This window comes from Syngnathus floridae, chromosome 6 (assembly GCF_059516105.1).
Source record: "Syngnathus floridae isolate MCC-2025c chromosome 6, RoL_Sflo_1.0, whole genome shotgun sequence".
NCBI lineage: Eukaryota > Metazoa > Chordata > Actinopteri > Syngnathiformes > Syngnathidae > Syngnathus > Syngnathus floridae.
Window position 1 is genome coordinate 13,156,446 of NC_142418.1, and position 12,404 is coordinate 13,168,849.

The 12,404-nt window shown below is 39.1% G+C and overlaps 1 protein-coding gene across 1 annotated transcript in view; it reads left to right on the forward strand.

Annotated features, from left to right (window-relative positions):
* The window catches only part of spon1b (spondin 1b), a 44,912-nt gene extending 37,033 nt beyond the window's left edge, over nucleotides 1-7,879 (forward strand). Inside the window, exons 7-16 of the mRNA XM_088379200.1 lie at nucleotides 440-504; nucleotides 2,629-2,830; nucleotides 3,124-3,264; nucleotides 3,596-3,671; nucleotides 3,950-4,132; nucleotides 4,851-5,021; nucleotides 5,508-5,675; nucleotides 5,799-5,957; nucleotides 6,379-6,630; nucleotides 6,720-7,879. Coding sequence (XP_088235326.1) covers nucleotides 440-504; nucleotides 2,629-2,830; nucleotides 3,124-3,264; nucleotides 3,596-3,671; nucleotides 3,950-4,132; nucleotides 4,851-5,021; nucleotides 5,508-5,675; nucleotides 5,799-5,957; nucleotides 6,379-6,630; nucleotides 6,720-6,883 — 1,581 coding nt within the window. The 3' untranslated portion in view covers nucleotides 6,884-7,879. The remainder of the gene's footprint in view (nucleotides 1-439; nucleotides 505-2,628; nucleotides 2,831-3,123; nucleotides 3,265-3,595; nucleotides 3,672-3,949; nucleotides 4,133-4,850; nucleotides 5,022-5,507; nucleotides 5,676-5,798; nucleotides 5,958-6,378; nucleotides 6,631-6,719) is intronic.
* Nucleotides 7,880-12,404: the final 4,525 nt, after the last annotated feature.

Consider the following 12,404-nt stretch of genomic DNA (forward strand, 5'->3'; position numbering starts at 1 on the left):
AAATCGCTCCGGAGTACAAGTCGCACCAGCCATAAAATGCATAATAACCCTAATATTTTTCTCCTTTTACGTTTTATTGTGTATTGATTGCTGACGTTTCTTAGCAACGTGCCGTGGTGCTCGCTGGGTAATGTGTGATGATGACGTGTGGTTGAAGAGTGTGGTAGAACTACAATACAAGCTCGTGAGGACTGGTGTTCGCCTCCAGTGTCATCATTGTCGGCTATAATGGCCGTACCCCAAGTTATAACATGTTTGTCTGAATTAGAGATGCGTGTTTGGAAAGTTCATCACTGGAATAAAGGCGATTACAATGAAGTGCATTTACCATGATTCTATTAAATTAAATGTGGTTCCGAATTTAAACTTAAAATTGGATTGTGGAATGAATTAGACCTTTGTTCTCACAATGAAATTGTTTTTTGTCCTTTCTGGTTAGGGTGATGAAGTTCTGACTGTCATTAAAACCAAAGCTCAGTGGCCAGCGTGGCAGCCGCTCAACCTGTAAGTATTACATATTTTTACTTTCACAGTGGATAAAGCCACAGGGAGAGATGATTGAAATTACTGTCTAGATTATCAGGACTTTACCAAAAGTGGGAAACGAAAACTTGTTGATAGACAGGTGTCATCAACTCCAGGTCCAAAATGTTGTAACCCTACCATTTAACAACACCGATTACTTTCTCTTTCTTGTTACTTGCCAAAACAACACAAAATTACAGTACTTCAGTTAATTCCATAGTTTCACTGTTGGGAGTCACAGAGGCAAGCAAGATTGGACAGCTGAGGCGAACAACATGACCAGGAGTGCAGCCAGAAAAAAAATTAGCACACTATTTCACTGAACTTAAAATTCACATAACTGTGGCAAAAAAGATTGTGTAAAACCAAAGTATCCTCCTGTTGTGCAGTATTTTTTTTTTAACATTCTTACCATATAGCTATTGTAGTGATAATAATGAATAAATTAGAATTAATTAATTAGCCCTGGTTTACTGATGCTACTGCTACTTGTGGGATCACTTCTGTTTTGGGATTAAATTTAGAAGGTTTACACAGATGAAAACACTCTGAAATTTGTCGTTAATTAGAAGGATGATACATTTGAATAATTTTGAGTAAATTTGAAGCTTACGAAAAGGTCAATAGCTTTTATTTATTTAATGCAGCTTTTATTTATTTAATGCAATGCAGTGTTTCGACAGTGCAGTGTTTAGCATTTATTCTCTAAATCTACCTGGGAATTAGAAGTACATCACAGGAAAAGCAAAGAATGAGAATATAAATAATAAAATAAAAAAGATGACCTTAGCACGAGATACTCTGAACTTTTCTTCAAGATGGGAATGAAATTCATGGTCTAACCACTTAATCAGTGTTTCTCAAATAGCAGGGCAGGTCCTCACTGTGGGAGACGCGGTACTATGCTAGCATGTGACCCCAAGGGATCATAAAAGACAATGTTATGCAGAGGTGTACTTGTTGCAATTTTATAGGGTAATGATACTATTTATAGTCACTGAGGAGAGTGGAGGGGGTGTGCAATATTTTCTTCTTTCTGGCGTAGCATAACAGAAAATAATTGAGAAGCACTGACTTGAATACAGACAGTGATGCACTGTTCAGCACCTCCGCCTCACAGTTCTGACGTTGCAGGTTCGATTCCACCTCTGGCCCTGTGTGGAGTTTGCATGTTCTCCCAGTGCCTCCGTGGGTTTTCTCTGGATACTCCGGTTTCCTCCCACATCCCGAAAACATGCTTGGCAGGCAGATTGAGCACTTCAAATTGCACATAGGTGTCAGTGCGGGTGCGAAGGGTTGTTCGTTTCTGATCGGCTGGCAACCAGTTCAGGGTGTCCGCCACAGCTGGGTTAGGCTCCAGCACACCCGCGATCCCCGTGGGGACAAGCGGTCCAGATGATAGATGGATGACAAACACAATTTTAAGCACCATTTCTTACACTAGTTATTAGCAAATGTTGCAGTCACTGATTGTCTCAGAATGCATGTGTCATGAGAAGTTGAAGCTGATTAGAGTCTGCAATCAGCTGACTATGAGAGGAAAAAGCATGATGAAGAGAAAAAGTACATAAAAACAAAAGATAAAGAAAATGTGGGTCTCGTGCACATGCTGTGACGATTGTGTGGCAATATCTTCTGAAACGCACTGATGAGCTTTGTAGAAACCAATGTATGTTGAACGTGATGACAGATTTTTCTGGAGGCTTTGTAACATGTTCAAACTGGCAAATTGGTGACAAACAATGCACTGTTAAACATCTTACTAAGTCTTTTTGAAGCTGCATGACTAAATGAATTCATGGGTGAAAATTAAATTTAAAAGCAGCTACTACCAAAGAATTAGAGCTTCATGTTATTTATTAATGTATTTATTCATTTATAGTTAATAATAATTTTACCCATCAGTTTTCAATATCGCTTGTCCTCATCATCGTTGCTTGTGGGCGAGAGTCCAACCCAGCTGAATTTGGGTCACCACTTTATTGCAGGGTATAATTTCATTATCAACAATTCTTATCATAGTGATATAGAAATCGTTTGGGTGGACGTACCGTATAACGCTGTCTCACATATATATTTAATTTCCTCCACATTTCTCTCCAGGCGAGCTGCTCCATCTGCTGAGTTCTCTGTTGACCAGACCCGCCACCTGATGTCTTTCCTCACTATGCTCGGGCCAAGTCCTGACTGGAATGTGGGGCTGTCGGGAGAGGACCTATGTACCAAGGAGTGTGGCTGGGTCCAACGGCTGGTGACAGATCTTATTCCCTGGGATGCTGGCACTGATGGTGGTATCACATATGAAGTAATTTCATTTAATTACAATTTTTCTTATACAACTGTAATGGATTCTTGGGATCTTGCTACTGTGAATACATAGGTGAATCAACAAACATTTTATGCAACATAATGTTGCAATCATTGTTAGATGATTCAAAATCAATTCATTTTTGTATCTCTAAAATCTCTTTAGTCGGGTCACTCGAATCTTAGGCCTTACTTCACACTTATGAAATGGGTTCATTTTAAGACAAAAACATTTGCTGAACAAGTTCTTTGAGATGGATGACCCCCTTTCTTTTTTGCCTTTCCTTTTAGTCGCCAAACAAGCCCATCATTCCCCAAGAGAAAATTCGACCTTTAACAAGTTTGGATCACCCTCAGAGCCCCTTCTATGACCCTGAGGGCGGGGCGATTACCCCTGTGGCCAAGGTCGTGGTGGAGCGTATCGCCAGGAAGGTAAAAAAATAATAATAAATTGTTTTTACTTTTGCAGTGAATAGTCTGTTTTTTCTGTTTAGTTGACCAGTGATAGCTTTTGGATCAAAACATATGTATACAATGTCAATTTGGACTTTTAATAATGCAATCATATTAATTGTCCTCACACGGATTCACTTATGTTGCATTTCTCATTGTTTTGTTAAATATGTTTAATGTATCCAATCACAAGGACTTTTACCGATGCATCACAAGCGAACTCCATTTGAAATCAATTGCATGGCTTTTAGATTTGGCTATATGGGGGTATTCCTCAGGTTCCATTCCTGTTGTCTATGTTATTACACAGGGGGAGCAGTGCAATGTGGTCCCAGACAGCATTGATGACATTGTAGCAGACATTGGTCAGGAAGAAACAGAGAAAGGTAAAGTATTAGCAGATATAGCCCTAAAAACTATTGGTGAGCTGTTAATTAAACCCTCAACTTTGGAGTGTGGGACAAAGTTGGTACTTTTGTTCAGTCCAGATGAATATGTGTGAAAATGGCTTGCTCTTTTTCACAATGCCTTATTAATAGTTGAACAAACCTGCCATTTTGGAGCTCTCCTGAAAGGTGATGATTTTGGAGATACATGCCTGACCCCAGCGATGTATTTTTCTTTGTGGCCTCCACCTAGCCAATGTCCTGATTTTCTGTCCTAGATGACACCCCTGAGACTTGTATCTACTCTGCTTGGTCTCCCTGGTCGGCCTGCAGTAGTGCATCATGTGAAAAGGGCCGACGGATGAGGCAGAGGATGCTCAAGGCCCAGCTCGACCTCAGCGTTCCATGTCCCCACACTCAAGATTTCCAGCCCTGCATGGGCCCTGGATGCAGTCTGCAAGGTGAGTACTCAAAATAACTTCATTTATCCGTTGGGAACTTCACTTGCAGACAAAGCGCTAGCACGAGCAGAGACACACATTTCATGCGATAAAATTTCATTAAGAATGAATGAATAAATAAATACATTGCCATTCCAATACCGTTGGAGAGAACTGTGTATCTGACCCATCCTGTAGCAATTTTCTAGTCCCACTTCCAATGGATGCCAAATGAAAACAAAGAGGGTTGTTAGTGTCTGTGTGCCTGATGACAGAGATACATCAAGGAAACAAGGCAGGATGAGCATAACAATGTCGGGTCTCTCTAAATTGGGCATTTGGTGCTTTGAGGCTTACTCTCACGTCTAACATTTTCGTGGATAAAAGGGATAGAATGTATTTGAGTGGCTTCTCTTCTCAAGCAATCCTCATGCAAATTAACAGAACCTTGTGCATGTGCGTCAAGGTAGGGGTTTTTGTATGTTCATACATTTCATGTTTCCCTGTGTAATTATAACGGTCATACACGGATTAATAGGAGCCGCTTCCTTTGGCCCGGAAGCTAATCGGCTGTGTTCACACCCACAGTAGCGAAAACGCCTGTTTCTAACTCTGCTCCGTCTGTGAAAATACCAAAGGAAGTCAAACTCGTGCCATGCACACAGTTAGACTGCGTTTTGTGCTAGACTTGCACTGAATATGAAATAGAGCCCTTAGTCTTTGTTCTTTTGATGTACAGAGCCATCGACATGCATGATGTCCGAGTGGATAAGCTGGTCGGCCTGCAGCGTTTCCTGTGGGATGGGAATGAGGTCCAGAGAGCGTTATGTCAAACAGTACCCAGAGGATGGATCGCTCTGCCAACTCAACACAGAGGAGATAGAGAAGTGTGTCGTCAATGAAGAATGCTGTGAGTCTGTTGTGATATTGTGTGCATGTGCTTATCAGGAATTAGGCATTCTCTATTCCTTTCATTTATATTTAATTTATTAACAATTGACTTTCTACTCAACACATTTGTCCTCTTTGTATTTTAATTGCTTGCACTAGTCTTGTGCAGTACAATTGTTGGCTTCCAACGTTTGGAAAAGGCTGTTTTCTGTTCCAGATGACTGTGCCCAAAGCATGGTTCATAAAGTTGTAATTGGATGAGTTTGGTTCTATCAAGCACACTTTTGGAATAAGCTACAATGTTTATAAGATCGTGAGCCACGTCATTTAATCAAGCATCAATAACTTCCTAAAAGAAGTGAACGTATTCTTTTTTTAGTTTCTGTTGGCGTAATGCCGTGATTTCTTAATACTCTATCTACATAGTACTCACTATTTTTTAAATGTCATCTCAAAGTCTCTTTTGTGTCAGGAGTATAAGATTTTTTCCTTTTCCGCCCTACAGCAGCCAGCAGCTGTGTGGTTACTGAATGGGCTGAATGGGATCCATGCAGTGTGTCTTGTGGGATGGGCATGAGAAGACGGGAGCGCATGGTTAAAATGCCTCCTATTGATGGATCAATGTGTAAAACGGAAGTGGTCGAAGTTGACAAATGCATGATGCCAGAATGCTGTGAGTAACAAAAAGTTTGACTCTCTGTTTCATAAATCAAATCAATAAAGTGCAGCTTGATGGTGTAGGTGATATAGCTTTTAATTCAATTAAATGAGTTCAATAATGTGTGCATGTTTGCAGATACCATCCCATGTATGTTGTCACCGTGGTCTGACTGGAGCGAATGTAGCGTCTCGTGTGGGCGTGGCCTACGCACCCGTCAGAGGATGCTGAAGTCGGATCCGGCAGAGTGCACTGAAGAGTTGGAACAGACGGAGAAGTGCATGTTGCCAGAGTGTCGTAAGTATCCCACTTGCACATAGCAGGGTCTTGATGTAATTGATATAATAACCCTGAAGTAACCAAATACTTACTACCGTATTTTCCGGACTATAAGCCACAACGGAGTACAATAAAATGCATAATAAAGAACAAAAAAACATATATAAGTAGTACCGGAGTACAAGTCGCATTTTGGGGGACTTTTTTTGACAAAATACAAGAACAGAACTAATAGACACAAAACCTAAACAAGAAAAACCTAAAAAAAAAAAAACAACTGAAAAACAAGACACACCATGAAACAAAGCTAAAAGTATTCAACACAATACAAAAATCAAAATACAGATCATGACATTATGTTCCACTTTGCAATAGTCATTTAAATGAAATTTCAATAAAATAGGTGTGTGTGTGTGCACGCTTTCTTGATTTCTTCCAGCTATTGACTGCATGATCACAGAGTGGTCTGAGTGGTCCGAATGCAACAAGTCCTGCGGTAAAGGACACACCATCCGAACCCGCATGGTAAAACTGGAGCCACAGTTCGGGGGTAGCGCATGTCCCGAGACCATTCAGCGCAAGAAATGCAAGATTCGTAAGTGTCGATCAAAACCAAAGGAGGAGAGAGATGAAGGCAAGAGGAGAAGACGGGGTAAACAGGGAAGAGATACGGTGTTAGAAGAACAGTCAGGTTGGTCATGATATTGAAATTACTCCTCAACGCACCCACCCGCCCGAAAGCCTTATGACACATGCAACAATCTTGTCTTTTCTCCCAAGGTTGTGAGATACAGCCATGGACTGGCTGGACAGACTGCACCAAATCATGTGGAGGGGGCATCCAGGAGCGTTTCATGTTGAAGAAGAAAAGAGCTAAAGGCACTCTGACAGGCAGCTGCAAGGACCGAAAAGAGATACGCGCCTGTAATGTTGATCCCTGCTAGAGGGCGCTGTTGTGTTGTACAGCAAAGTATAAAGAGAAATGTGTGCTTCGATGCTGTCTTTGTCTATGTTTAAAAAAAGGAAGAATGTTGTGCGCACAGTGCAGAGAAGGGTTATGGTTGGTCGTTTGTACTTAGCGAGGTGGCTCCAGAGAAAAGCTGAGGGGAAGCCTGTGTGCACCTTGAGGGCTGATTTTATTTTGTTTCCTTTTATACTTTATAGCACTACAGAATTATTAAAGAGTACTAGCACTGTAGCTTTACTGTATTTTGAGTGTTTTGGCATCTGGGGCATGAAATGGAGCTGCATATCAGAATTTGGGATCATAATGACAGTTTTCAGCAAGATTGACACCACACGGAGTCTGTAAAGACTAAAACATGACTGTTTATCTGCTATCTAACCAACATTTATGAGTTACAAATGTATTAAGAAATTTTACTTTATACATACTGTTAGTCATAGATTTGCCACTGCTGTTTTATCGGTCATATCAACTGATGTAGCATCGAAACTGCAACATTTTTCACATCTTAATTGCATGTAGTTTTTTTTTTATTTTTATGTTTTTGCTCTGTCAGCAAGAATCCAACTATAATCCATAGCTAAATGAGTAAATCTGCCTTCATCAGTCGGTGAAACGACAGGCAACACCTCAAAAGTGTCACAATATATACAGCACATTGTTGGGTTGTCAATTTAATTGCAATTTGTTTTGGCCTTAAGTAGGCTTTGATTTATAGTGTGCTTCTTTATTGTGATGCCGCAGACTATTAACATTCAGTGTTTTGTATCATCACCTAGGATATTGTTATCCTTTTCCTGTTTTGATAAATATAACTATCAAAGCTCTTGTGACTGCAGGCATTTTGTGGAGGATTTGCCAGTTAGCACACTTTTTGTTGGATTTCAAGCTTCTTTCTTGCTTTTTCTGACTCTTTTGTAAGAAACCACATTTACAATTAAAAACAAAAGTAAATGTCCCAAATTGCATATTATACTGTTCTCATGTTTTTGTGTATGTATTAAAACAAATAATACGAAATCAAATAACTGGGAACAGATGTGCTATGATGCACTAATCCACACAAATATATTCAGTAACTTTGTCTTTTCACAATTTAACCATTTCATTCTAGCCTTTTGTGTTTTTACGTTTTTCCTCCACTAGATGGAGGTGGCACATACAGATGAGTTGAAGCACAAAAAGTGATTGAGACTGCATAGGAAGTAATGTAAGCCGTTTTTAAAAGTAATACTGATTTGAACATTAAAGAAACATAAAACATGACAGATTTGGGATGTTGATAAGGTAGATAGGCACAAGAGGCAAGTGCCGTGCATAGCACAGTAGATGCCCGGGGCAACCGGTCAATGTTGATGCTTCCTAAAAAAAAATATTTCAAAGGCAGTGGATGGGAGGGTTGGTCTTTTCCTAACTTTGTACTCATCTTGCACAGCAGAATTTTCCTTCCACATGCCTCCTTTATCTAAAACCCTAACCGGAGTTTGAAATCCTACTTTGAAATATACTTTGGAACCTTAATTTAAAACCCTAAATATAGATGAAAACACTAACCCTACCTACAAACACAAATTCAAAATCTTTATTCTAGTTTGTCAATAATTCACTGAAACCCGAACCCATAGTCCCATTTATCAAATCAATCATGAACACCGTAAATTTACACATCTCAATCTTTTTATCTTTACCGATGTTTTTCCTATATGATGATGATATACAATATTGTATACGGTACAATTACAAATGTATTTGCTAAGTGTCTGTACTTGAATTGTTCAAAGATTAAAAAAAAGACTTGTCATCAAATTTTTCATAACTTCAGAATCTGTTACATCCTCAAATAAACTTTTAGTACTTTAGTTCTAATCTTTAAATTACTTTTCTCTTGGGCTCCTCAAGCACATGAGACGTGTTATTTGTCTGTATATTTAATCAGTTGGACGATGTAAAATCAAACAGTTTGGGATTGTTCACAAATGCTTTTTTAATACCGTATTTTCCGCACTATAAGGCGCACCTAAAAAGCTCCAATTTTCTCAAAAGCATAATCCGGTGCGCCTTATATGTGGACCAATATGGATTTGTGGATGAGGACAAACATATTAAAATAAGCTTTATGTGTTTATTTTGTGTGTTGAGTGATATTAACGTTTGAGCAACGTTGAGTTATTGATATACTGTTATTGTTTTCACTATTTCGAGTGTTACTATATTGTGATTGCATTAACGTTTGAGCTACGTCGAGTTATTTATTCCACGCCTTATAAACGGGTGTGCTTTATATATGGACAAAGTTTTAAAATTCATTGAAGGTACGCCTTATAATCCGGTGAGCCTTATAGTGCGGAAAATACGTGTTATTGCCTTGCCTAGTTGGTGATGGTTTGTTTTGACAGCAGCAAGCAATTTAGAGTCAAAACATTAAATAATGATATTAATTCATGGTTACCGGGGACAGTGTTTCTGCCCATGATAGTCTTTTTGTTTGAAATTGCGTGCTCAAATAGCTGCTCCATTGAGTTTTTTTATATTGATGAGCATCCTCTGAACTAGACAAGGAGATCGGTTTCATTTATTCTCATTACATGGTAAGATTCAAACAAATAGACACCTCAGGGGCAGATGTGGTAAATCTAATAAAATGACAGCTTAAGCAGGTTTATTAGATTCACACAAGACATCTGGTCTGTGTGTACCTTTTGCCTCTGGTATCCAGTCCTCAAAACAACAACAACAAAAACTAAACTAATTCAAGAGTTCTGGCTTTATTGTTTTGTGTGGAGTTTGAATGTTCTTCACATGCTTTAGTTGCTTTTCTCACAAACACTGACATTGGAAAAAAAACTTTAATTGGACACCTTAAGAAGATTCCACGCGGTGTCAATGTAGATGCTTGTCTCTTTATGTACCTTTGGTTGACTGACCAGGAAAAGTGTACACAATGGACGCATGGCAAGGTTTTGAGTGGTGGTAAATTACAGTCTCTTTCGGAATTGTAGCATTTTTAACGGTTTTGTTTCGTAGAAAGCTGAATAGGAGATGCATTATGTTCTTTGGCGATAGTGTTAAATTTGCTAACCTTTTGGGTAGCATTAAAACCCTGTTTGATGTCTACAGTCTAATCTAACCAACATCAGCCAGTTTTAAATCATAAAAATACTAAATTATTAAAGGAGTGTTCTCCATCATTTGCTCACCATTTCTTTTATCAACTCGTGTCGTTTTCTCTGCTGTAGAAAGAAAAGTGTCATGAAGAGATTGGAGCTGGGCAACCAAATGCAGCTTGGACCAGGGTTCATCGAACAAACTCAAAAGGCAAACTGTAGATACTCGACTAGGGACGTGAATAACGGAACAGAAAGACAAAACAAGACTAGAACAGAACCAACTGCAGACTAGAAACAAGGAGACGAGAGACAAGAGACGGAACAATCCGACAGGCAAACAGGACTTATATACATGACAGGTAACGAGAGGTAGGTGACGGCGATTCCATAGATTGTGAGCACAGGAGAAATTGAAAATCTAATTTAAAGAGCAACAAGATAATGGGATCCCAAAAAAATCAGGAAAAATGAAACATAGTTTGCTAGAGCATAACTGCACAAATGAGTACTACAAAGATAATTCTCAATCTTGGCACGTGTTTGTGAAACCATCAGGCAGAAATTTCTGTATTCACTTTAAAGGGTTTTAACATTTGTATCTTGCACACAATGTGATATATTTACACATATTGAATGTTTCAGTTGTTGATGTGTTTAAGATAAAATTTCGGTTCTTTCTGCATTCAAGAGATACACTCTGACAATTGAGTAAATCAAGCTTCATTATTATGTTATTCTTATTATATTTCCTGATTGTGCTTCCACATTTCTGTTTTTCGAAAGACATTTACAAAATAAACTGGTTGGATACTGTTTATTTAATGATCTGATAATGATAAGCAGGAATGTGTGGGAGTATATGAAAATGACGCTGTTTTTCTACGCCTACACATCTGCACAGGCAGAATTATCAGACGCAGCAACTCGAGGCATTCATGATGAAAAAATGTCTTTTTTCTGCATCTCCCACTCTCAGTCACTTTCAGGTACACAAAGTTCTTATGTAATTTACTGTCTCACCTAAGTCAATTCACTTTGTGTTGTGTCCATTTCAAGAGATTGAGAGGCAAAAACCACCTTTATCGATGAATGGTTTCCAGGTGTTGTTTTTTTGTCCCTCCCGATTCTTTCTGGTTAGTTCCTGACTAGATTTTTTTTTTAATGATTTCACCACCCCACAAGAGTCTCCGCCTACAGCCAAGCTCAAAGCAACCTGACTGCAGAGACCACCAGAATTGGCCTATTTGTCAGTGGCCCTGCTTTGGGGACCTTAACAGGTGGAAAAGCACTATACAAGTAAAAGACCATTTGCCATTTCTGATGTCAGCATGTTTGTAGTATGTATAACAGACATCACCTTTCATGATGTTGAGGAGAATGTTCTACTGTCGATAATATCCATCCATTTTCTGTCACTCAATTTATGGGTGAGGAAGGCATTGATGCTATGGACACAGACTAGCTCACGTTTGCCCGAACTGACTCAATTGGTGCACTTCTGGGACATCAGGTATTATTAAATTCACAGCCACCATATCAAACTACAGACCGTGCAGTTTGATATGGTGGCTGTGAATTTCACTCTGGAGATCTGTATTTGTAGACAGTGGAACTGTACTCCAGCATAAAAAACATATTGGAACTCCACAGGCTGGCCTGATTCCTATCTCCCGTGAATAGCGAAACGCTTGAAATGGAAGACCATTAAAATATATTTTTCAATATTGAAGAAAGATTAGGGGGGGAGAGAATCAGTGTATGCAAATCCGTGGATGCCAAACCGCAAGTATGTTGGGCTACACTGTATGTCATACCATAGCAAGTTTAAACCTGAACTCATAGTCTGGAAAAGTTTAATGCAGGGGTGTCAAACTCTTTTTTATTTTTTGCGGGCCGCATTGTAGTCATAGCTTCTTTCTGACTGTCAACCCAAATAAATGTATGAGCACCTCATATACAGTAAAAGCTACAAAACAAACTGACAAAAAACTCGTTTTCAAATCAGACGAGTAAAGACTGGTCAAATATTAAAAAAATATATATTATTAAAGGTGAAGACAATTTGCAATTCAAGTAATGACACACGAATTTGATGCACAATTTGTCTTCGCGGGCCACATAAAATGAGGTGGCGGGCCGTATCTGGCCCCCGGGCCTTGAGTTTGACACCTGTGGTTTGATGGCTCAAGTTTTGACAGATATCCCATTGCTGAACATTTGAAGATTGATGTAACTAATGTCAGCTCCTGCATTTCTTTTGACACAACCGGGTGTATTGCGTGGTTAATCATAAATTTTCCTTTTTTACTGTAATAAGTAGAAAGCACTCAAAGTGCAGGTGAGCTGTTTTCTTTGACACACACACACCAATCCATTCATAAAGAAATATTT